Source organism: Saccoglossus kowalevskii, chromosome 5 (assembly GCF_978046115.1).
Source record: "Saccoglossus kowalevskii chromosome 5, keSacKowa6.1, whole genome shotgun sequence".
Lineage (NCBI taxonomy): Eukaryota > Metazoa > Hemichordata > Enteropneusta > Harrimaniidae > Saccoglossus > Saccoglossus kowalevskii.
Window position 1 is genome coordinate 36,775,640 of NC_140645.1, and position 25,321 is coordinate 36,800,960.

The 25,321-nt window shown below is 37.4% G+C and overlaps 2 protein-coding genes across 2 annotated transcripts; both read right to left on the reverse strand.

Annotated features, from left to right (window-relative positions):
• Nucleotides 1-2,999: 2,999 nt before the first annotated feature.
• Nucleotides 3,000-5,649, reverse strand: LOC144353783 (Golgi-associated plant pathogenesis-related protein 1-like). The gene is made up of 5 exons (XM_078010074.1): nucleotides 5,630-5,649; nucleotides 5,436-5,587; nucleotides 4,901-5,173; nucleotides 4,300-4,377; nucleotides 3,000-3,284 (listed from the first exon to the last, which is right to left on the reverse strand). The coding sequence occupies exons 1-5, from the start codon at nucleotides 5,647-5,649 to the stop codon at nucleotides 3,118-3,120; spliced, it is 690 nt and encodes a 229-aa protein (XP_077866200.1). The 3' UTR covers nucleotides 3,000-3,117.
• A 10,917-nt stretch (nucleotides 5,650-16,566) lies between these two features.
• On the reverse strand, nucleotides 16,567-23,296 carry LOC100376522 (uncharacterized). The gene is made up of 9 exons (XM_002735653.4): nucleotides 23,187-23,296; nucleotides 20,534-20,564; nucleotides 20,159-20,308; nucleotides 19,846-20,016; nucleotides 19,628-19,672; nucleotides 18,938-19,084; nucleotides 18,151-18,426; nucleotides 17,553-17,630; nucleotides 16,567-16,828 (listed from the first exon to the last, which is right to left on the reverse strand). Exons 1-9 carry the CDS (start codon nucleotides 23,244-23,246, stop codon nucleotides 16,650-16,652), a joined length of 1,137 nt encoding a protein of 378 aa, XP_002735699.2. The 5' UTR covers nucleotides 23,247-23,296; the 3' UTR covers nucleotides 16,567-16,649.
• Between the last annotated feature and the right edge of the window lie 2,025 nt (nucleotides 23,297-25,321).

A 25,321-nucleotide genomic window follows, 5' to 3' on the forward strand; every position in this document is an offset into this window, starting at 1 on the left:
GAATCCTCTTTCAGCAGATCAATGTCATGCGTTTTCAGTGGGTATAAATGTCAGCTAAAATGCATCCAATATTTCTTATTTCATCATAAATATTCAAAAACACTCTAATATAAAACGTTTTATCAATGTCAATGAAAATTATTCAAAATTGACAACGAGAAAAGCTCTCGGAAATCAACTACGAGTCAGTCACCTTGATCACGTTCAAAACGACTGCCGAACGACCAGGCAACCTTTTTGTTTTTTGTTGGTGTTTCATTTTACTTTATTATATATTTCCGTTACTAACTTCAATTTAGTCTGTTTTTGGTTGTCTTTAAACTATTAGCCATTGTAATTTGATTAATTTGTATCTGTAATTTTTGTTGTTGTTGTAACCTTTAACCTCCTTCAGTAGGTGGTTATGAGTTAATAAATTGTTGTTGTTACTGATGGACATGACACAACACACGCTGCGACCAGGCAACCTATGACGTCATTGGTTCGCGCGGAGGTCATGCACAAAGCAGTGACGTGTCCGTTCTCGTTCCGTTCTCGTATGCGCATCTTAATGTCTCTAGTAACATATTGATGAGGTAAGTTCGCTGTGGTAATTTATAAGACTCACAGCCTATACTTAATGCACTATCCGATGTCTTTTCTACCTCACAACACATAGGCCGACAGGATGAACGTAATCACCATACATTTGCTTGGATGTTTTGCGCATGTGTATGCATTATTTAAACTGGTTTTGGTAATACCAGCCCATACATTTTTTACATTGACATTATTTTCGCGTTCTCGTAGATCTATATCTTGAAAGAAATATTGCAAAATATATACAAACCAATGTTATTTTTCTTCATTTTTATGTACCGGAGAATGTTCCATAAATTTCGGCCATTACTGTTACCATAGTGATCAATAGGCACCTACGTGAAATAAAAATGCAGCGTTTATCATCTATTCAAAATTACATTCTGACATAACTCAGAAAACTTGTAGATTGGACATTTGTTACATTTAACAAAATGACATCCATATATGTAGACATTTTCATTAAAATTATCGATTTGTCTCAGTCTATACTCTCGGCGCAACAAAAGCATTCTCTCCATCTTTATAAATATCGAATAACATTGGAACGTGTTTAAATTGATTGTTTGGTTTGATTTAATTGCCATTAAAGGATGGTGATTGTCACGCCGCGTACAGTTCGATAAGATTGTACGACGTATGCGACGACCTCCCAATACAACGACGAACTTTTCACATCAACAATACTTGTAAGTCATTCCATCAGAAGCAACATGAGATAATGTTTAGTTTTGGTGTGGTACTGATAGGTTACCATAACAACCATTCTATCTGTTTAAAATGAACGTCCTGCAAAAAAGATCCCGTTTTACAATGGCACAGTGAATGAATGAATGAATCACCGTCCAAAGTGAACTCGCCATTTCACAAAACTCTTTTAGTTTTGTTCACTATGAATACATTTAAATGCCCAACAAAATGAGCGCTATATTATGTGTACGTCTTTGTGACAACAACGACAACGGGGTGACAATATATTTAACACAGTCCACAAACACGCAATGAATCACCAGATTTACTGACGACATTTGAGGTCAAGTTTGAAATATCTACAATCTAATTTCCACACATATCTACACATGTTACCGTGACAATATCATAATTTATATGACCATTTCTGGTAACATATCGACACTTTTAGTTTCTTCAAGTTCTTAATGAACTCATCGACAATGAAAGATTCTAATTCCAATTTAAGTTTATGTCTGAACTCTCACTTGTTCACACACAGTGGTTATATTCAGGCAGGGTAATTTTACCTTTTGCAAGAAATATTGATAATGCGAGTGGATCATAATATGGTTTAAATCGCGATCTCATCCAAAATCTTTTTTCTTACCAGTTTTGCTGATTTTGCAAGAATACCGTGACAACTTAGAACCGCATAGGACACAACAACCAGTACGATGACTTGATGCATCATGGCGACTACCGTGCATGGTCAGCAAACAATGATATCATTTATAAACAACAACAGTTAGGAGTGTATTGTTTGAAGATGAAATTCACTGCCTTTCACTGACCATGAGATCATGTGATCAAATTTAACAGCATAGCAACTGTTACTTGGTTGACTGCGCATAGGAATGTGCAGTACCTTACTATTAAACATATAGCGGTGGGTGATGTGGGCAATATCTTACATATAATGACTTTAATGAGGGTAATATCTTACTAATAAACATAGATTGACCGGTAATGGAGGTAATGTCTTATTATTAAACATACATTGGCAAGCAATGTAGACAATATCTTATCATTTAAACGTCTATTGATTGTAATACGAGCGTATATTACTATTAAACAAATATTGTCTGGTCGTGGGGCAGTATCTAACTGTTAAACACATTGACTGACATTGAGGACAATATCGTACTATTGAACATATACTGACTGGTAATAAGGGCAATAGCATAGTATTAAACGTATATTTAGTGGTAATGTGGACAATTAAATGCATCAAATTGCATTAAGTTTGAGTGATGTCTGGGAGATTTTTTGCCAACATTCCCTCAAAATCGGCATTCGGGAACGATCTGTTATGATTATGCATATCGTTATTTGTATTGTTTCTAAACAACAATTACAAAAATCCAATGTCAATAACTAAACATATAAGCATATTGTAATTATAACTTGATAGAAACATTTGGGTATGATTCATCGTAAAAATGATGTTAAGGCTGCAAACATAGCAGTATTTGTTTGACGAAACCATGAAAATAAAAGTAAAATCGGGACGCATGTGCATTAGAATTGTTTCATCATTATTATCGAACGAATATGCTATGATTGAATAAAACAGTGTTTTTATTTATCAAAATCATACCATAATATATTTATCAAGATGAAATATCGAAAATAATCATTTAAACCAAAACTGTTACTACCCACATTGTCGAATCAGAGACTGGGATAACTGAGATAACGGCAACATTTAATGATATAATAACAAATGTATGAATTCCATAAGGAGGTAGTACATGTACGGAGGTATTAAAGTAACACACGAAAGGAAATGACGTAATAATGCGGAAATCACATGAGTGGTGGGACGTTTGCCGCCATGTTGGATTTGCCGAATATATTGCCTTGTGGGTAATATTCGCATGCAATATGGAACTGTGTCCAATGAGTTCGGTATCTTAGCGACGCCCCACATCCAATCTTCTTTGTTTCCTTCCATATGACTTGCGTAAAATGTCCTGAAATAAAAGAAATCGGAGATGAAACTTCACTGAACAACAGTTAGTCGGAGTATGTGGTTAGGCATTCTTCTTCGTAGTCACCACTATGAAGGATTACAAGAATTCTACATTAATTGTTAATTTCAAACAGTCACCGTGAATGCGTCTAAATTCCCACTGCTGTTGGTACGTACACAGGCGAAAGCACGTTTTCTTAGCACGGTCTAAGGTATTTGATCACTTAGCCGGTGCTAAGAAGCTGTGCGTAAACGCTACTACAGACTGATTATGGACTGAACAGTCACGTGATAGTGAAGACACTAGTCCTATGGGTAACAAATACGGATAACGATATTCACAATGATTACTAACATACGTAACGTAACGTAAGATGTTTAATACTGCATTTTCATTGGCCGTTCCGTGGTTGTCATGGTACTCCAACACATCACGTGAAAAATGCTTATAACCTCATTTCCATTGTCTTGCCTCGCTCATCGACACAAATTTAGCCCGCACTCCCAGACGCTATTGAGATTCCAGGGATTTGTAGATTAACTACGTGTCTATTGTTTAAAAGTCCGGGACTAGAGCGAGAAACCGACACTTGAGGTGCGAACGTTCGATCATTCAGTGAGCGTCAAGTTTGTAGGTTTTAATTATTACCAAGAGGAACATTTCTCACCAGAACAAGAATAGAAACTTTTTTTACCGGTACCAGTGAAGAATATCAAATCTCACCGAGCTGCGAAAAAGTGTCAGTTTCTTGCTATAGTCTCACACTTTACACACAAAAGTAATGTTGACACTAGTTATAAGTAAAACCATGGAATTGAAACAGGTTGAATTTCATATATTTCGTCAACTTCAAACATAGTTTGCAAATGCTGGGTAATCAGGGGTCACGTAGTTCTTTCCAGGAAAAACGTTATTGGTTCCCGCGCAATACTAGTACTATACATTCTTGTATTCTGGGATATCATGATTTATGACTCACTACTATCCTCGTTCGCTAAACAAACACGCGCCTTACCTGTATCGTAGGAGAACTGTGGATGTCGAAAATCATAGAGTTTAATTTCATTGTAGAACATACTGACAAAACCATATCCTACCAGAGAAAAAGAGAACTTGTCACATTATGACCAACAACTTATTAACAACGATGTTATTTTGTGGTTGTATAGTGGCGTTATTGATTCACTCATAGTCAGCAAAACTATTCAGTTTTAGGCAGATATTTCACTGTACCTGTTGTACAGAACATGTTGCTTATGTATTGTAGGCATCCACGCTGCCGTTCAAAGTTTACAACATGTTTGTTAAATGTGTTGTTTTTCAATCACCACCATTGAAGTTTGATACGCTAAAACTTAGAACAGTGTTGTATCCGTATGTATTTGGTAAGAAGTAGCTGCGACAACATGCACCTAGCAACCATGGCACACTTAGGTAAACGGGGTCACAGTAACCTAGCATCCTTGGCACACAGAAGCAAATGGGGTCACAGTAACCAAGCAACCATAGAAGCGTCGGACCAGTTTATTGCTAAACTATTAAGGTTTTTGATTGGAGGTGACTTTTCTTTTTATTATTACTTAGATAATAAATAATATATTAACAATATTTCCAACCTGTCATTCTATCCATCGACTTCAACTCTTGCATGGCGACATTCTCACCAAAGTCAGGTACGTACGAGTGTTCCAAACGCCCTCTAGCGGCATTACTTGAAGCTAAATATTGTCCGTATTTTGCCAACCTATCGTCCCATACCAGAGGGTTCACTCCATGTAGACACCGAAAGTAGTTATGTGCTTCTAACAGCTGATTTTCTAAAGTATTCCAATCTGTAACACGTGACTGGTTTGGTTTGATACATAGATTGGTATCAGCTTCACCATAGCCTGTAATAATAAACAATTACATGAATTAAACATTATTGCGTTCACACTGAAGTGGCAGCGGCACAAGGAGGGGGGCAGAGGGGGCTCGAAAAAATGTTGGGTTATCCTTCCAAAATCAAGCTGAGAGTCAGAGGTCTTGTCCCTAGTAAGGTCGCGTCTTCGGCGCAATATTGGTGAGCAGATCTCGCCCCTTATGCAAAATTTCGTGCACTGCATTACTTTTCGGCTCATACAACCCATCGCACAACTGAGTCTGACTTACCACAGCCAAGTTCATCACTATTGTCCTCACAGTTCTGGAATCCATCACATAACTCGTTTTCTCGCAAACATATTGGTTCGTTGTCAGCGCATCGATACGGAGCATGTCCATATGCCTCAAAACATCCATCGTTGTCATAATAAGGTTTCAATCTATTAACTTAACAACACATATTCAGTAAATAGAGTGAATACAATACTATGTGCGGACACATCATAAAACGCAGACTTATGTAAGTACCATGAAACATAAAACATAAGAATTAATATAGATACCTTTTTTTGAGAGAAGAGCGTGCATTGGTGGCGATGCGACCTGATTTGAAGTTTTATGTTCTGTTCGAGAAATATAATAGAATTGTTAAACTCATAATAATATTGAAAAACAGAAAGCTATATATAAAGTTTATGATAAACATGTCGAGTGATCAAATCCTGCTTACACATACGAACACCGCCACTGAGGCATAATCATGGTTTCTATTTCAAACCTGAAGTAACGTTTTTATATTGCAAACTTTTCCTGTATTCCCTGCAATTTTATTTTATTAACTGACATCGTGTCTTCCTTCACATGCAAATCTTCTACATTTGCTGTCAACTTTCCTTACATTGGTAACTTTCCTGAATTGACAAGAAACCGTTCCTTGTTTTGGCATCGTGTCCATATTCACTCACAACGTTTCCTGTATTTGGAAGCAACTTTCGCAATATTTCCTGGCAACTTCCCTGTATTGCAAGAAACCTTTTTCTGAATTTCAGCCTAACTTTCCCTGTATTCACAGGCACGTTTTTTTCTGCATTAACAGGCAACCTTTCTTGTATTGCAGGTAAATTTCTCTTTATTGTAATAGCCACCTGTATTCAGTAGCAACATTTTCAGTATTCGCTGACAACTTTACTGAACTATCTTTGTGTTCGCTAGCCACTGTCTCTAATTTTGCTGGGCACTTCCCTTGTATTTGCTGGTTACTTTTGCGTGCCCGTGATGATGTGTGTACTAGTCACTTTCTCTGCATATTCTGGACACTTTCCCTGTATGTGTTGGTCACAATCTGTGTATGTGCTGGCCACGTTCTCTGCATATTTTAAACATTTGTTTACATATGCTGCCCAATTCTCCTGTTCGTGCTGGCCGCTTCCTGTGTTTGTGTTTGCCACTTATGTATATGTGCTGATTTGCATCATTTTACTTCCACTTTTACACGTCATAATGTCATATTTTGTCTGCTGCTCTGTAGCCATTCTGCTGTTTGGACACTGCGTCAGCGAGTTGAATCAGTCCAGTCATTCAGTCAAGTTCACTGCTTTTATAGACCACTGTCAATGTTTCACTTGCCACCACCATTACTTGTAAAGAATGGTAACTTAACAAGTCATTTTAAGCGAATTGTCCGAAATAATTGTAATAATATGGTTTCATAGCATGTACATTTGATTTATAATGTTGCATTTATTCTGCTTACACATGGAATACTTATTATTATTATACATCTGTCACCGTAACGCCATAAGTTACAGCGTACCGCCGTATTTTGCGGTATTGCACTGGGTTCTTTCATTCCACTATATTAGGAAACGCGAATTCCAAATATGGAACGATTACGCACATGAGCGTCCTCTAATAATAAAAACAAACATGGCTTTCCCCTGGGTTTGACCGGACCCCGCACAAAGAAGTTCGCTAAATATGTTCTAAACGTTTCACATTTCGGCATTCCCATGATGTATCCCTGGGAGGAAAAAATGTATAATACTTTAGTAATAAGGTTATTACGAGAATACTGCACTCAGACAGTACGCGGTCGCATCGACCTCCGCTGTACTGTCTTCGTGCATACTTTGCAGTATCCTCGTAATAACCTCATATTCTCATATTAATGCAAAATGCAAATCAATTCGTTTAAATTGTAACACACGTGAATGCAATATACTAACCACAATTCCATTCGTCACTTCCGTCCCAGCAATTAGGAAAACCATCACACACACAAAATGCCGGTAAACAGTTCAACTGATCTACGCATATGTGATCATAATGGCCTCCGTATAGTTTGATACATAATTTAGAGCGGGAAGCGCCATCTAACATAAATAGAAAAAAAAAATTTAAATTAAGTACGGTTGAGTAATAAATCAATTGATTTCAAACACAGAAGATGATAAAGTATTGACTAGATGACCTACCTCGATAGTGTTCACCTCCACGAGCGTCAATTTCAAGGTTAACTTCATTTGTCTGAAAAAGTTATAACAAGATAATTGTGGTTCATAATAATGATGATAACAATGGCATTAGTGTTGCAACTTGAAGAAAGGGAAGTTAGTCTGATACGTTAAATATAGAAATATGTAAACTATTTTTCATAATATCTGGACATTCAGTGATCCCAGAGCATTAATCGTTCTCTTGAGTTTGTTAAATGAATGTCAAACTTCAGACTGAGTAGCTACAGACTGTAAACTGAATTAAAGTGCGAGGGTCGTCACCTGCGCACGCGCGGGAATTGAGTTCCAAGCGACGATAACAAAACACGCTAAAAACGCGAAGGCTCATGGGTAGACTCTTGTTTGTAGACAATGACACGCTATGGCCATCTGCCGCATGCGCAAGTGACGACTCCCCCACTTTAAGTAGTTGGACATAAAATATCAAAATACTATCTGAACAAAGGTTCTGAAAACATAACATTTTCAGCATGGAACACTACGATAAAGACTTAACATTTTCGACATTGTGGAATTCCGTAGTGTGTTCAATAATTCATGTATGAACAATAACTTCAATAAATATGATTTTACTTGGTATAAATACTGTATTTTTCTGCATAAAAACGAAAGAATTTCACAATATCGATATCGTAGTGTTATACACTCCATAGACGATAGTGTATATGCTTTCACTCGGCAAAATGAAGAATTTCTAGTGTTATTGAATTATCCACGTGTACACAAGTTAGCCACGAATTTCTTAATCTCTTTGATTTGAACCATTTGAACATGTGTCCTAATCAGGTATAATAATATATTGATGGAACTACAATATGTATACCATGTACACAGATATGTCATATGGTCTAGATTGGACCTTGTGATTGCCACGGTAAGTACAATACGTGACACATTGTGACTCAGTGGCACAGATATTTAATGTGGTCGAGATTGGACCTTGTGATTGCCACGGTAAGTACAATATGTGACACATTGTGACTCAGTGGCACAGATATTTCATGTGGTCGAGATTGGACCTTGTGATTGTCACAGTAAGTACAATACGTGACACATTGTGGCTCAGTGGCACAGATATTTCATGTGGGTAAGATTTGACTGTGTGATTGCCACGGTAAGTACAATACGTGACACATTATGACTCAGTGGCACAGATATGCCATGTGGTCGAGATTGGACTTTGTGATTGCCACGGTAAGTACAATACGTGACACATTGTGACTCAGTGGCACAGATATGTCATGTGATCGAGATTGGACCTTGTGATTGCCACGGTAAGTACAATACGTGACACATTGTGACTCAGTGGCATAGATATGCCATTTGGTCGAGATTGGACATTGTGATTGCCACGGTAAGTACAATACGTGACACATTGTATCTCAGTGGCACAGATATGCCATTTGGTCGAGATTGGACCTTGTGATTACCACGGTAAGTACAATACGTGACACATTGTGACTCAGTGGCACAGATATGCCATTTGGTCGAGATTGGACATTGTGATTGCCACGGTAAGTACAATACGTGACACATTGTAACTCAGTGGCACAGATATGCCATTTGGTCGAGATTGAACCTTGTGATTGCCACGGTAAGTACAATACGTGACACATTATGACTCAGTGGCACAGATATGCCATGTGGTCGAGATTGTACCTTGCGATTGCCACGGTAAGTACAATACGAGACACATTATGACTCAGTGGCACAGATATGTCATGTGGTCGAGGTTGGACCTTGTGATTGCCACGGTAAGTACAATACGTGACACATTATGACTCAGTGGCACAGATATGTCATGTGGTCGAGATTGGACCTTGTGATTTCCACGGTAAGTACAATACGTGACACATTGTGACTCAGTGGCACAGATATGCCATGTGGGTAAGATTGGACATTGTGATTGGCACAGTAAGTACGATACGTGACACATTGTGACTCAGTGGCACAGATATGTCATGTGGGTAAAATTGGATATTGTGATTGGCACGGTAAGTACAATACATGACACATTGTGACTCAGTGGCACAGATATCCCATGTGGGTAAGATTGGACATTTTGATTGGCACAGTAAGTACAATACGTGATTCTGGGGAATACGTTCACTAAAGTGAATAATGTGCACCTTGTATCACTTCACTTAGGTATTCAAATGGCGTAGCGGGTGTTGACGGGATATTTGTGTGTGATTTAATACTGATAAAACATAGGAATATTGACACGCTGCTGTTTCCAAGAGTATAGTATTCATGGAAGTTCTTGGCCTTGACCCAAGTTGGTCTGACGTTTTCGCAATGAACGAATACAATCACTTTGTTGAGAAATATGAAATATGAGGCCAGACGGGTGCAAAGTCTATTTTAAGAGACAAATATTTGTCCGTCTTTTTCGTCGTTTAAGCAGTATCGTTTCGTTTGCTTGTAAAGTTGGTTATAAATTATAGGTTTGTATGACATAATGCTATCGTGTATTAATTTAACTTCTTGTCTAACTACGAGGTGCATACCATTGATGAACTCAAGTCGGTAGAGACGAAAACAATTAGAAGGTCATAAAACAGATCGTAAAAAATGTAAAACACATTGCGGCATGTTAGAACAAATCATGGGAAAATATTGCATCAACGCCTTACACTATAAATTAATTATAAAAAAAGGCTGATTTGTCACGTGCAGTCAACCGACATTCCATGAAACCAATAAATTGTACTTATTTGTACAATGATTATCATGTTATTGGATTTCTCGTTGTGTGAAAGATATGGACACCACTTACAGCGTCATAACTGCTTCCGAGCCCCTGCAATCAATTTACTCGCTGACTTATATTAAATATACTGTAAAACATGTCTTTTTCGCGAGCATGTCTTTTTTAGCGAATTTAGCAAGAGAACAAATTCGCTAATTTAAGATGTCGCTAATGACTTCATTATAAATTCAAAATGGCGACCAAACAATGTCTTTTTCTCCACACACACAATTTGTAAACAACACAGAACGCGTAATAATCTGGAGCGCTTCCTTATTACACTTGACAGTTTTTCTTTGTTTTTTTATGGAGCTGATAACTGTGCATTTGTTTTGGCAGGCGACAGACAAGTATTGTGAAAACAGGAAATCAACAAAAACAAGAGAGATTCGCTAAATCAACATTTCGCTATTACGCCATTTTACCACAATTCGCTAAAATAGTATATCGCTTTTTCAACATGTTTTACAGTATTTTCATGTTGATATTGTTACATAATTTGCATATTAATACGAATCATAGTACTATTTACATAAATAACAAAACATGTCTTCACGTTTTGGATTACACAGGAGGTTTAGATGTCGCCACAGCATAAGGTTATATTTGCATCGTTAAACTTAGAGTAATAAAGGGAACATTGGAAATTCGCAATAAATACGTGCAACTATTTCTCTATCAGGTCGTATTTTTCGTTAGTGTATCCGTGGTACTTAGTACACGCTTCTGTTTAATCTATTCTATTAATGTTCTTGTGACAGCGAATTGCCATCTTTCAGGCTAGTGATTGTTTCATTAAATATGATACGTAAATTGATGATATTGCATTGAAATAACGGCCGTATAAATCTGTAATGTCACGTATCCATCCTAACATTGATATAATAGTCATGTCAATGTATTTTAATGTCCCGTACTCATCCTAACGTTGCGAAAATGGTCGTATAAATGTATCTATACGTCTATTATCTATCCTAACATTGAGATAATGATTGTTTTATTATATCTACGTGTATAATGTACCTATCCACCATAACATTGACATTATGGCTATGTCATTTTGTCTAATTTCCCGTATTTACTCTAACTTCAATGGATGTATAAATGTATCTATACGTCTATTATTTATCCTAACATTGAGATAATGATTGTATTAATATATCTATAATGTTCCTATCTACTATAATATTGACATTATGGCCGTGTCATTTTGTCTATAATTTCCCATATTCACCTTAAAAATAATGAATGTATAGATGTACCCATAACGTCTATTATCAATCCAAAAATTGGGATAAAATGAATCTGAATCCGCTCTCACATAGCGATTTAACGTATAAACATCCGGGTCATATCCTATCAATTGCCAAAATGGACATGTTAATAAGCTATAAAATTGATTTGGCACATGGTGATCTGGGTGGAAGACATTCCTGCAGCTGTGTAATGTTTACAATCATTGACCATAGTATAAACTATACTGCTTACAACGTGGGTCTGTTTTAAACAGCTGCAAAGTTTGCTTTGGTTCAAACCCCACCACTTGATATGGCACAGCAAAACAGCCATGTTTACTCGACTTTAGAGACTGTCATATATCATATGAAACGTATGTTTTGACAAAGACGTCTTCTTCTTAATAAAGTTTGATGAGAAACATCAAAGCGCATTGCAAGCCGACTGTGATTCTTTAAAGTGGGGGAGTCGTCACCTGCACATGTGTCAGATGGCCATAGCATGTCATTGTTTACAAACAAGAGTCTACCCATGAGCCTTTGCGTTTTAGCGTGTGTTGTTATCGTCGCTTGGGACTCAATTCCCGCGCGTGCGCAGGTGGCGACCCTCGCGCTTTAACAATCTGAAGTTATCGTCAATCAAGGGATGTGGAAATAAAATCAGGGACATTGTTCGCTCCAACAAATTCATGACAATTAATTTCGGATAAAAACAGCAATACGTTACTTCCTGTGATGAATGTCAGTAAAATGTCAGTAAAGTCATGATATCACAAAGCTAGCATCTCTAGCATCCATAATAGTTCACTCCACAGTTACTACTCTAGTCATACGAAGTTCCGCTTATACTCACGCTACCTTTTTGTAAGACACATCAGTGATGGCTTGGCGAGTGATATCAAATATCTTTAGTTCCTTGCACATAAATAAATATTAAAACTACGTAAATATTATTTGTCAATTTAGTCTAGTGAAGATGCAAGTTTAAAAGCCCTGCCAACCATACATTGCAAAAGAATCCCCCAATACACACAATACATTCTAAAGTGCACCGAACGTACGTTTGCAAAATATGCCTAATTTGCATAAATTAAATATGGCTTCCAACATTTCCGACCATAAACTTTTTGTCCATATAACAGCGAGTAAGCTAGTTATGTTAGAATTTTTAAAGTGTAAAATGTATTACTTGTGCATGGGAAAATGTCTTAGTTTACCATAGAAAACTTCAACGGAAACATTGTATTTGGCCCGAGATCAAAATTAGGCTTTGGTGACAAGTCCTCTTCAATAAAGTTCAATAAATTAATCAATTCAATAGGTCATTGACCGATAATCAGCCACAGAGACTTAACCATTTTACTGAATGTTAAATGCATAACATTTGTTTGTGTATAATAATTCACTTTCAATTTTGACATACATGTGTATATTTATAGTTAACATGTTTAAGTGTTATACATTTAGATAAATACATGAGTACAATGTAACTAATCAAACATCACTTTCATGGACGTGATCACTGTCCGCTTCACTTCAGAAACATGCTTACAATACCGTGTTGTCTGATTAGTGGAAAGGTAGCTGTTATACATGAACAGTTCCCGGTGCGTACAGGCAGAGTGATCTGAATAGCTAATCTGAAAGTAATCTAATCTAGCCTGGAAACATGAATTCTCAACTAACTACAGAGCCTGGAAACATGAAATCTCGACTGACTACAGAGCCTGGAAACATGAATTATCGACTAACTGCAGAGCCTGGAAACATGAATTATCGACTAACTGCAGAGCCTGGAAACATGAATTCTCGACTAACTACAGAGCCTGGAAACATAAATTCTCGACTAACTGCAGCGCCTGGAAATACGAGTTACACCCAGTACATGAGAGATGCGTGCCCCGTGCATTGGAATGACGACCCTTGCTTCATAGTTCACGGATAGTGAAACGGTTGCTATGGGCACCGACTTTGTGGTGTAACTAATTATTTTAGAGTGACATAGTTTTTACGAGATTGACTTACTGTATTTTGACTGTAAATTATTAAACCCTATCCATTTACACGTGTCGGTTTCTTTCATGCCACAAACAATCCAGTGAACTTATTTAGATATTTTATCAAATAACAGACTGTACAAAACAAATCTGTAAAACTGGAGGAGTTTCGGCCATGCACGTTTCCATGACGTCAGCGCTACTTTAAAGTTCTATAGATGGAATTAATTTTACATTATTTTCTCTTTTATCGCTCCACTATTCATATCTTATTGACTACCACTTCACGACTCTCTTCTGAATATTCTGAATAATATGCACGACAAACTGTTGCGGCAAATGGCAGCTGATTTCTCTAAGAACTACGTTGTGTTGAGAAGGAGAGATAGGTGTACAGGGATCTACACTGAGCGGAACACGAATGAACACTACATGCTTTTTACTTAATTTGGAAAGTAACAATCAGGACTTCTTCAAGCAAACGTTTCTCTAACTCATTTATTCGCACTATGTTGAGTATTTGAATGTATCAAAATAGATAATGAATGAACGAATAAATGAAGGAACAAACGAATGAACGAATGAATGAAAAGTAATATATCACTGATAATGGCAAATGTATATAAATCATTGACGTTCTTCATACAAGTGTGCATTCGCCATTCCCTATTGAATTAATGTAACGGGCAGGCATGCTAAACAGTTGAGCAAGGCAGCCTACGATCTTACTACTTGCACTGCAAATATAAATGCCGTTCTGTAGTCAAACATTGTATATTTAAAGCAAACTTTACTGATTGATGAAAGTGACGTTAATTTACAATTCACATGTCAATTATTTGGCGCGGTTATATGATAATTTCGTTCTAGTGCATCATCAAATACAAACACAGGTCTACACTTACCAATCGAGAGTTTTCTTGTGTTTGAGCAAAAGTAATATTCCAATTTGCCAAAACAAGCACCATTATTAAAAGTGAAGAATTCGCGAGATTCATGATACAGAACAGTCTTGCAACAAATGATAGCTTTCGTTATGATGTCATATGCAAGATTCTATATGCCGAATGAGGACTTGATCTATCAACTGGCGAACGAGGTCGACATAGCCTCGATTTCGATCACTTATATCAGCCTTGATAAGTCATGTTGTCGAAAAAGTGATCGCTGATATGGCCCATAATGTTTATTTCGACTACATTTAATCGTTATTGATTGTTTTTAAAAAGTGTACTGGGAAAATTGATTTTTTTTCAGCGTAAGCTCAATTGTTTTTTGATTCGACTTTGACTCATGGGCAATTTGAACACGTGTTATGTTTGCGAGATTCATAAGCTGGTGGTCGACTGGTGATATACCCGTGGAGATGTGCGAGCAGAAACGGTCCAGTCAATTGTTCTCGTGGTCGTGGTAACGTTGCCCTGGATTCTACAGTGTTTACATCAAATCCATCCACACATTGAAAAGAATGTTTTTCGTGAATTAAACATTTGCCATCAGCACATGCAGTATATCACTAGCACTAAGTAGTACTTTCCGGGTCGTGATTGCGTCAATTCTCGATAGCCATTAAACGCACATCCTGTAATAACTCCGGTAACACCGCTTAGTTGGTGATATTGTTCAAGTGTATGTGTATCTCAGGGTGTATTCCCATATGGCTGCAACACTAACCATGTTTTAGAAACCACGTTATGCATTTATTTATAGTTTGTACTCAATATATGCATTCCAGTCAAGGATAAAAACACAAATATAGACACCGTTGGTCTTGGCATGCACTGGTTTACTTATCAGCTTTAGATTTTCATTCTTGTACTATCAAACGAGTATGTCATTTTAGCTAATTTTGCAAGCTGGTAAATTCGTCAAATCAACAACAAGTTTATTCGTCACTAAATTAAAACCTCGCAGTCCCCGGGCAGCGCGTGTTTGAATTTCACGTATTCCACAGGCCGTGAATACGTCGCATGGGACTCACGTCAATGTGACGCTAGATTGAAATGCTTTATATAATTTAATGCTCTACTAGTTTACCTAAAAATATGACACGGCATGCAACTATTGTAAATGTGTTCTCAGACAATTTATTAGTTGTCTGAGACGTGTTACAGGTTACCAAATTCCAGTCATCGACATAATTTGGCAACGAATTTATTAAATATTATTTATACTATTTGTTATTATATGGATATTGTTTCCAATTATTTCGTTTTTGGGGCTATAGATTTTCACTTTAAAACAACGGGGAACGCGTTCGAAAGACTATACTGGCCAAATGGAGTCTACTGCACGCGGAGTTGCGATGTATAGATTTGACCCTTTGAATAAGCGACATACATATATCTACACGCATTCCTCCAATAATTTACCAGTAACTAGGATGTCATTGGTGTGACCTTCCGTGTCTGAGATGGATGTAAACCCAAATAATAGTGTACATTTCTACTCTAGTTTACAAATGTCAACAGACCATGAGGCATCCACTCAGACATAGCTCAATCAAAAAACGATCAGTAATTTCTATGATAAACAAACCAGGACGTGAAATACGAGTCGGAAGATGCTGTTGTACTACCAACGTGTGCAGACAGTGACTTTGATATCACCGCCCTTGGGCAGATAATTGTATCAGAAAATACAGTTTACGTGAGCATATATATAGTAACCCCCCCCCTCCCACACACACACACACGTGATCGTCCAGCCTGTCCCAGCATCCTCAGCATTGGTGACATCGACAATGGGGTTTAATTTTGTCAGTTTTTCTGATATGTTGAATTTTCTAAAATAAATTTACAAAGCTCATTGTGAATATGCTCAAAACTTCAAAATAGCGAAATTAAATGTCAGTGAAAATAAATGGTTTTATAATGTCTATGATTACTGTCGTAGAATAAGGCACGGAAGTCCGATGAATATGGTTAATAATTTATTGATACGATCAATACGTGTACTGTTAGTACATTATAATACGATTTGTCAGACAAGCCGTCGACTGTCTATAACAGTGGTTGCACATTTCTAGCGAAAGCCCTTTCGCTGTTACGTGGGGTGTTCCCGGGCGGAGTATACAGACATACAGTCCAATAGGTTATGTATTGGTCCCTGGAACCAGCGCCCTCTGCGATACCACAACCAACTTCGGCGCTTTCCATCCAAACTACTTGAGTGAAGTGAGCTACATTGAAGAAAATAAACGAATTTTTAATAATTTCTCATGTACATCAAATCACAGTCAGCTGGCGCACAAGTGATAATAAAATAAATGCGATACAGTGACCCGGGCCCTCGCTAAGTCGCATCTCGGTATTTACTGTAAGGGGCCGCCATCTTGAATACGGCATGACAGTTGTGAAACGCGTTTTTCAGATTCCTACAAATCAGGAAAAATACCAATCCTTCACAGCCAAACGATCCGTTGGGATGATATTCGGCCGAATTCGTAGTTTTTGTGTGAAAAACATAGAACACTTTCCCGGGGTATTTGAAACCGAAATTGTCATCTAACTGTGAGGCCGTCGTTGATTGGCTGCTGACCCGTAACTACGTAAAGTACATAGTTTGTTCAAATTCGAACACGCGCTGCTACGCTAACGTCCAGTGAATATAAGTAAAGATCATTCAGCTCCGGTGTCAAACCATCACCGAATCGCACCGTTTGTTGGTGCCGACTCCACCATCCGGGCGGGATAAACCTGGGTAAACGCGCATTTTATGTGTTAAAAATGGCAAAGTTTGATTGGATGCGCCTGTTGGAAAGGCGTCCAATCAGACGCTCTGTAACATTGCGCGTTAAGCTAAAGAACAAAATGTCGGAAATGGTGACGTGTAGCACGGTTACTTCAAAATTCTTCTAGTAACCGTGCCTGTAGAGTGGCTGGCGAAGATGGTGTCAAACTCACCGTACTGGTCACTATAAGAAGGGTGTTCAAAATCATAGAATTCGATTTCATCGTACCATAACTTCACAAAACCAAGTCCTAAAATATAAAATGATTTATAATAATGAAATTGACATCGAGTAGCGGAAACGCGTTGGGTCACAAGACCGAGAGTGGTATAATTATTATAGAGATTCATAAGTAACAAATGTAATGTCAACATAGTTTTAAAGCCGTAGAAATGATCAAGTTTCTTTGTGGGCGTCGAGCCGAGTGAGATACTAGTATCTAATGTATGTTCATTGTTTCATTGAGAGAAGGGGAGAGGATGTCCGTATGTTACAGTGCGATATAAAAAACGAAATCCGCCTCACCGTGAACAGATACATATACATGCACATAAAAACTGAGATCATATTTTGGAATACTGTGTATTGTAAAATAGCCACAAAATTTGGTGAATGTAAGTACCATCGGCGTGGTCGTAGAGGGCGACAAACAGATCATAGTAGATTGACTTTCATTCGTATGAAAAAGTCAATGTGTGTCTCTACTGGGAACATGGACCATTGACACCGGTAATTCTTGCTTTAGAAGACTTTCTGGTTTAGAGATATACCTGTATACTGTTCCTTCAAATGCAGTTGTTTCATTGCTTGGTTTATCCCGTACTTTTCTGACGGTTGTCCAATCCTCTGAGAGACAGCTATTTCATCTGCTAACGCCTGAGCCTCCATAGCTATGACGTCATCCCAATGTATGGGCGGCACACCGTGTATACAGCGATAGTAGTTATGCGCCTCCCACATTTGTTCTTTTAAGAAATACCAGCCTCCTTCTGAAACACCCTGCTGATAAGGCTTAACACACCAGTTTTCGTCTCTAACACCATAACCTTAGAATACGAGATACAAATAAAATAACAAAAATAAATATTACAGGCTCTTACTCAATTGTATAATTAAAATATGATGTCATATCGTATCGCATCGTATTCAACTCCTCTATCACAACTTTTCATTTAAAAAATTAAATTAAATGTTGTAACAACATGCGATATGTTAATGAGCGGTAGTCGTCGCGCCACGCATGCGCAAGATATATGGGTCTCATATAAACAAATATGGCGACTTTGACTGTTGCGCAGATCAACGAGTACAAACTGAGACGTTACCAAGGTTTGGTATTTTTTAGGTGATTGGAAGGTATCGAAGAAGTCACCGGCGGTAATTAGTGCAAGTCGGCCAATGTCAAACCCGGTACTTGTGATTCCCATTAGAAGAGCGCATTGGATTGTGGGAAAATCAATGTTTATCAACACAAATGTCGCACATGCGCAGCGCGACGACTGCCGCCCTTTAATTATGTCACACTGTGCTGCTCATGGTGGTGTATATGGTACTCACCACAGTCCAGCTCGTCTCCGTTATTTTTACAGTTTTGAAATCCGTCACACACGTCACTATCTGCAACGCACCTATTTTCTCCAACACATTTGAGCTGTGTTCCCGGGAATACCAGTCGACACTGATTGAATTCGTACGGTTTCCCATCTAAAAACAAACCATACAAAATGGTATATCATTCTTGCAATTACATTCATATCAAACCCTTATGTATAAGTTATATCATTCAATTTCGCTAACGGTCGTTCATACAGGTCGTGATCGACCCTGGTCCAATACCGAGAAAACCCATACCCGAGTCAGTTCCGAGCTACAGCGAGTCAATCAAATAAAGCGTGTCAATCTCGATATACATGTACCATAGTCAACTCCAATATACCCCAGAGTCAACTTCAATATACCCCAGAGTCAACTCCAATATACCCCAGAGTCAATTCAATATAACCCAGAGTCAAGTCCAAATCAGAGTTACCGCAGTGAATATCGTGTGCGCCATCTCATGTTACGATATATTTTGTTACCATGAATTCATGTGACAAATTATTGTCAATCACACCATGGCTTCTTCCCCCCCCCCCCCCCATTACCGAGTGAAAGCACCATGACCTGCTGTTACGCTGTCGCTGATTGGCTATTCGACCGGCCCGGGTGTATAAATGTAGTAACGTACTAAATATAAAGAAGTCTCACCTTTGGGTTCGTCTTCATTATTCCAAGGATCCGGACGCTCGCCATCTGAAAAGTAAAAAAAAAAACTATATGTATTGGGAGAAATGTAAGCTAGTTGTCCATTATTCGTAGACTTGTCAAAATCTTACGACCACAAGCGGCATATAGTCTAAGATTAGACTAGACTACACTAGTTCATTTTATGAAAAAAATAAAGTAAATATAAAACGTATTCTTACGACATCCAAACTCGTCGCTTCCATCTGGGCAGTTCGAAAAATTATCACACAAGACCGATTCTGTTAAACACACAGAATCGTCTGCGCATATGTAAGAGTATTCTATTCCATACTTGAGGGCGCACTCCTCGCTGTACTTTGCCCCTGATCTCAGGGGTTGCTCTTCTCCTTCTAAAATAAAGAACAAAATTATACGGTATGAGAGGAAGTTAAACATAAAGTGAAAATATTTGAACATTTTCAAAGCAAATTATAATTTCGAAACTAAAGAAAAAGTGTTATAAAACAATGTATATATAAACTGTATGCTTACGACATCCATACTCGTCACTTCCATCCGGGCAATTTTTAAAATTATCACACAAGAGATCTTCTCCTAAACATCCAGAGCCATCTGCGCATGACAATGAGTATTTTGGCCCGTGGTAGAGGGCGCACTTCTCATTGTACTTTACTCCACTAGCTACAAAAAAAGAGTTTCTTTGTTACATCGCTATGAAGAAATGAATATTTTAGTGTTACCTGGAGATCGTTAATGGTACATTACATAATTGTATTATGTCAATCAACTATGGACAACAGACCTGTGATCAAACAGAACAATGCGCGAGTGAGTTCTGAATACGTGACCCTGCAGCTGGAAACATGATTAAATTTTTAATCTCAGTAAGTTGAGTATTATACATACCTCTACGTGCACGGTCATTTTCTGCGAAAACCTAAAACAAATACAAATATTTTAAAAATATTTTAATGGAATTCTCAATGAAACCAGTAAAAGTTCCTTAGGACCCCCGTCACCCGTCATAGTGTTAACCCAGCCCTTCAGAAACTCAAATTCATTTGAATATATTCCTTTTCATGATACTTGTAGTTATTTGGTGGGACATATTCAATTACATTTGGCTGGGGTGTTAATAATTACTAGAATCGTCCTCTAAATAGATATCACATCACTGCATGACAGGTTTGTTCCAAAAAACCTGAAAACGTGTTTTTTTTCTCGCTCAGTGATAAGCCGCTTCATTGGAAATATGTAATGCAATGGTTTTAATACTGCTCTTTTTCACGACAGGTTTTAATTGCTGTAAAATAACATGCACGACAGGTCATTTTTAGTTGCGTAAAATAAAAATGCACGACAGGTCATTTTTAATTGTCGTAGAATGAAAATGCACGACAGGTCATTTTTAATTGCCGTAAAATAACATGGACGACAGGTCATTTTTAGTTGCCGTAAAATAAAGATGCACGACAGGTCATTTTTAATTGCCGTAAAATAACATGGACGACAGGTCATTTTTAGTTGCCGTAAAATAAAAATGCACGACAGGTCATTTTAATTTCCGTAGAATAAAGATGCACCATAGGTCATTTTATAATTGGCGTAAAATAACATGCACGACAGGTCATTTTTAATTGCCGTAAAATAACATGGACGACAGGTCATTTTTAGTTGCCGTAAAATAAAAATGCACGACAGGTCATTTTTAATTTCCGTAGAATAAAGATGCACGACAGGTCATTTTTAATTGCCGTAAAATAACATGCACGACAGGTCATTTTTAATTGCCGTAATATAACATTTACGACATGAACATATCAATGAGAACAAAGTACGCAGTAATTATGTGCCTAATGATCGCATAAACGTATAGCTTACAGGATATTAAGTTAGTGTCAATTAAATCAATCTATAATTACGGAGTTCAATTTGATAATGTGTGGCAGAACATATCCGCTGTTAGTATTTGACAAATATCAATATAAATCTCGAACAAATAAAATAAGGCGAAACCAGCATGGGCCTTTTTTAAAGTTGTATCCAACTTAAGTTAGAAGCCTACTCATAAATTAAAATACCCAGATTTTATTCATTTTACAATAAACTGTACTCCAAGGCAATATAAGGATATTGACCTAAAAAAAGTTGGTGGTGACCAGCCTTTTGTTCGAGAAATAGATGGTTGTATTTTAGTGGAAAGTCGTCATATTGGAACTATTATAATGTTTTTACCATAGGTTCCTATGGCAGGGATATTATGCGATATCTCAAAATCTAACCTGGTGACATAGGCTGAAAAAATCATATATTGTTAATGATGAAGTACTTTTTGTCTGGGTTTTAAAAAGTGGTAAAAAATGCATTATTATAAAATAGCGATTTCAAGAAATATTAGGACAGGTTTCTCAAAAAGTATAACTGTAACACACAAAATAATGTTATTTCATTGTACCATGGGATATTAGCTTCATGATTGTGCATAATAAACTAATGAACATTGTCATGCGATCTGTAACTAATTTTGTCAAAAAGTATGAGTAGGTTTCAACCTTAATCCGCAATACCGTGATTATTTCAAAGCTCCAACTTAATTTGCTAATAATTTTGTACAATGTCGTTAGTAAGTTGCAAATACACCAACCCTCGAACTAAATACAGTTTAAAATATACACACATGACGTGTGACAATTTACAACACAATTGTTATTATATGTGTAGTTCTTTACAATCGTCAGTTCTGATATGATCTTTTTTTCTTTTGTACATATGATGAATTTATGACGAATAAGACGAATTTTAAAAATTATAATAATATGTAATACTTATTAAATTAATTATTGAATAAAAACGTAATTTTTTCACACTTTCAGTAATATGTGGGGGTGTCGGGTAAATGTTCAATTTTTCGATAAGCAAATTTAAAGTGTTACTGATATAAATCGCAATATTATTTATTTCATTATCCAAGTGTTATTGATAAAAATCCTACAAATATACATCGAAAACAATATAATGTGTCGTTCTGTCGATTGATACAATCGCCGAACGACCTTTGTGCATACTTTGCGATAACTTCGTAACATTTTTCATAGAAATACAGTGTGTTATTGACATAAATCTTAATAATAATTTATAAAAATGTTTCCTATGAAACAAATTAGAAAACTGTATATACATTTAAATTGAATGTAAAGAGAATACTGCAAAGTATGCAAGAAGGCAGTACGGTGATCATATCGACTCACGCGAAGTACTGCATTACCATGATAACTTTATTATTATAAACCTTCTTCTTCTGCTTGTATTCACAATGTAGTGAGTCAGAACAACCCGACATGCAAGCGATATGTAATATTTCACCTGCGCAACCATTCTTTCAGGCACGCGCTAACTTGTTGCAGAGTCCGATGTAACGAAGGAAAGTTTTTTGAATGTGGCGAAAATATGACGCACAGTTACCAAATAAAGAAGACATTCGAACGAACGCGTACGTAACACCTTTTACCCGTACGGTGTTTTGTTACCGTGCCTATATATATAATACAATATACACTACCTTTGGTGATGACTCGGCGTTGAAGACCAACATCCATACTATGAGTAAGATGAACTGCATTTTACTGGTACGAATATAGTGTCTACTAAATCAAAGACACGTTCTGTGACTACAGTGCATACCTGGTGGTGAATAGGTATTTAAACCTGTCGCCGTCATCTCATTGGACAGTTCTGGATCACGTGATTCGGTATCATTACGTGGCAGATTAATATAATTTATTGAGTTTTTTACGAGATCAAATTATCATTAATTGTAACGATCGTAATTCGATGACTTCCTTTAAATAAATTATATCAGTTTCGAGGAAATGGAGTTTCGTGAAAATTATCTTTTAAACGAAAACAAAGTGAAATAATAGGATATATGTATATATAATCATTTAATTAATCATTATAACTGACCATGATCAGATTTATTGCTCATTTTTATTTAATTCAATAAATAACACAGCGAATAAGATTCTTCATCTACAACCTTTCTCGAAAATATTTACCAGTCCAATCTCTGGCAAATATTAGTTATAATATTAGTTATTAAGAACATGCAAATTAATTTGTAGAAATGTTTTCATACTTATTGAAGAATTTCTCTGTACAAAGTGCACTCACATATCAAATGGTGGAACCTAGTAGAAATTTCTATATGTGATAATTAATGAATTCGCTTTTCAGTTTCGTCACTAGTTTCGTGTCACATAACTTTCGATGATTTATAAAATACTGGTACGTTTGATGAAAGTTAAGTCTTAAAAGGATTTATTATATATATATTCATTATGGTAGGAATTAACTAAAAGCACATTATTGACCCTGTCAACTATGTACGCGCCGAAATGTCAATAATATAGTCATATCTATAAATAGTCACGGTGTCTTTGTTTGTTTCATATCATACTACAATCATACATACGTTAAAAGGCCTGTGTAATTCAACAATACTCATGAGCAAGCATAGTAGATAATATGTAGATAATAATAGCCGGAGACCAATCAGTGTTTGCGCATATTCTACGATGGCTGCAGTTTTGTCATGAAGATACAGAATTGAATTAATCGTGTAGGTATGTAGGTCATCGAAGAGCTTGATACTTTGAATGGGCATGTCTTGATATTTTGAAATGAGTCTGCCGGGCTGGGATTGGCCCATCGGGTAGAAATGGGTCAGTCAGGTTGGAACGGGATGTCAGGTTAGAATGAGCCTATCAGGTCGAAAATGGCGTGCCAGGTTGGAATGGCCTATCAGGTCGGAATGGGCATGTCAGATTAGAATGGCCTGTCAGGTCGGAATGGGCATATCAGATTGGAATGACCTGTCAGGTTGGAATGGGCCTACCAGGATAGAATGGGCTACCAGATTAGAATCGGTCTGTCAGGTCGGAGTGGCCGTGCTAGGTTGGAATGGCCTGTCAGGTCGGAATGGGCATGTCAGATTGGAATGGGCTACCAGATGAGAATATGTCTGCCAGGTTGGGATGAGTCTCTTAGGTTGGACCAGGTTGAACAGTTGTAATATGTGCCTGTCAGATTGGAATGGGTCCGTCGAGTTGAAATGGTCTACCAGGTTAGAACGGGTCAATCAGGTTTGAACATGGTATCAGGTTAGAATGAGCCTGTCATGTTTTAATGGGAATGCCAGGTTACGATGAGTTTCTTAGGTTTGAATGGGTTGGATCGTGCTACAAAGTTAAAATAGGCCTGTCAGGGTGAAACGTCAGGGTTGGAATTGGTCTGCCAGGTTGGGATGAGTCTCGTAGGTTTGAATGGGTTGCTAAGTTGGACCGGGCTGCAAAGTTAGAATATGCCCGTCAGAGTAGAATAGGTCCGTCAGGTAGAAATAGGCCTGGCAGGTTTGAATGGGCTCCTTGGGTTGGAATGGGCCTGCCGGTGTGCAATGAACTGACAGGTTAATTGGCTCATCGGGCTTAAAAGGATCAGTCATGTTGGAATGAACTGCAATTTTGGAAGAGGCCTGTCAGGTTGGAATGAGTCTATCGAGTTAATATAGGATTAAATAGTTTGTAATAAACCAGTCAAGTATCAATGGGCCAGCCAGAATAGAAAGAGTCCACCAGGTTTCTACTAGGTTGAAATGGTATGCCTGGTAAGAATTAGCTTGTCAGGCTGGTATAGGTC

Coding starts and splice junctions, on each gene's coding strand:
- LOC144353783 (XM_078010074.1), bottom strand. CDS start 5,649: ATGTGTCCGCACATAGTATT. Junction 5,588..5,629: donor ATGTGTCCGCACATAGTATT/GTATTCACTCTA, acceptor TTAAGTTAATAG/ATTGAAACCTTATTATGACA. Junction 4,378..4,900: donor GTCGATGGATAGAATGACAG/GTTGGAAATATT, acceptor TTTCTCTGGTAG/GATATGGTTTTGTCAGTATG.
- LOC100376522 (XM_002735653.4), bottom strand. CDS start 23,246: ATGCAGTTCATCTTACTCATAGTATGGATGTTGGTCTTCAACGCCGAG. Junction 20,565..23,186: donor ACGCCGAGTCATCACCAAAG/GTAGTGTATATT, acceptor TATTTGTTTTAG/GTTTTCGCAGAAAATGACCG. Junction 16,829..17,552: donor TTCTTATAGTGACCAGTACG/GTGAGTTTGACA, acceptor TCTTCAATGTAG/CTCACTTCACTCAAGTAGTT.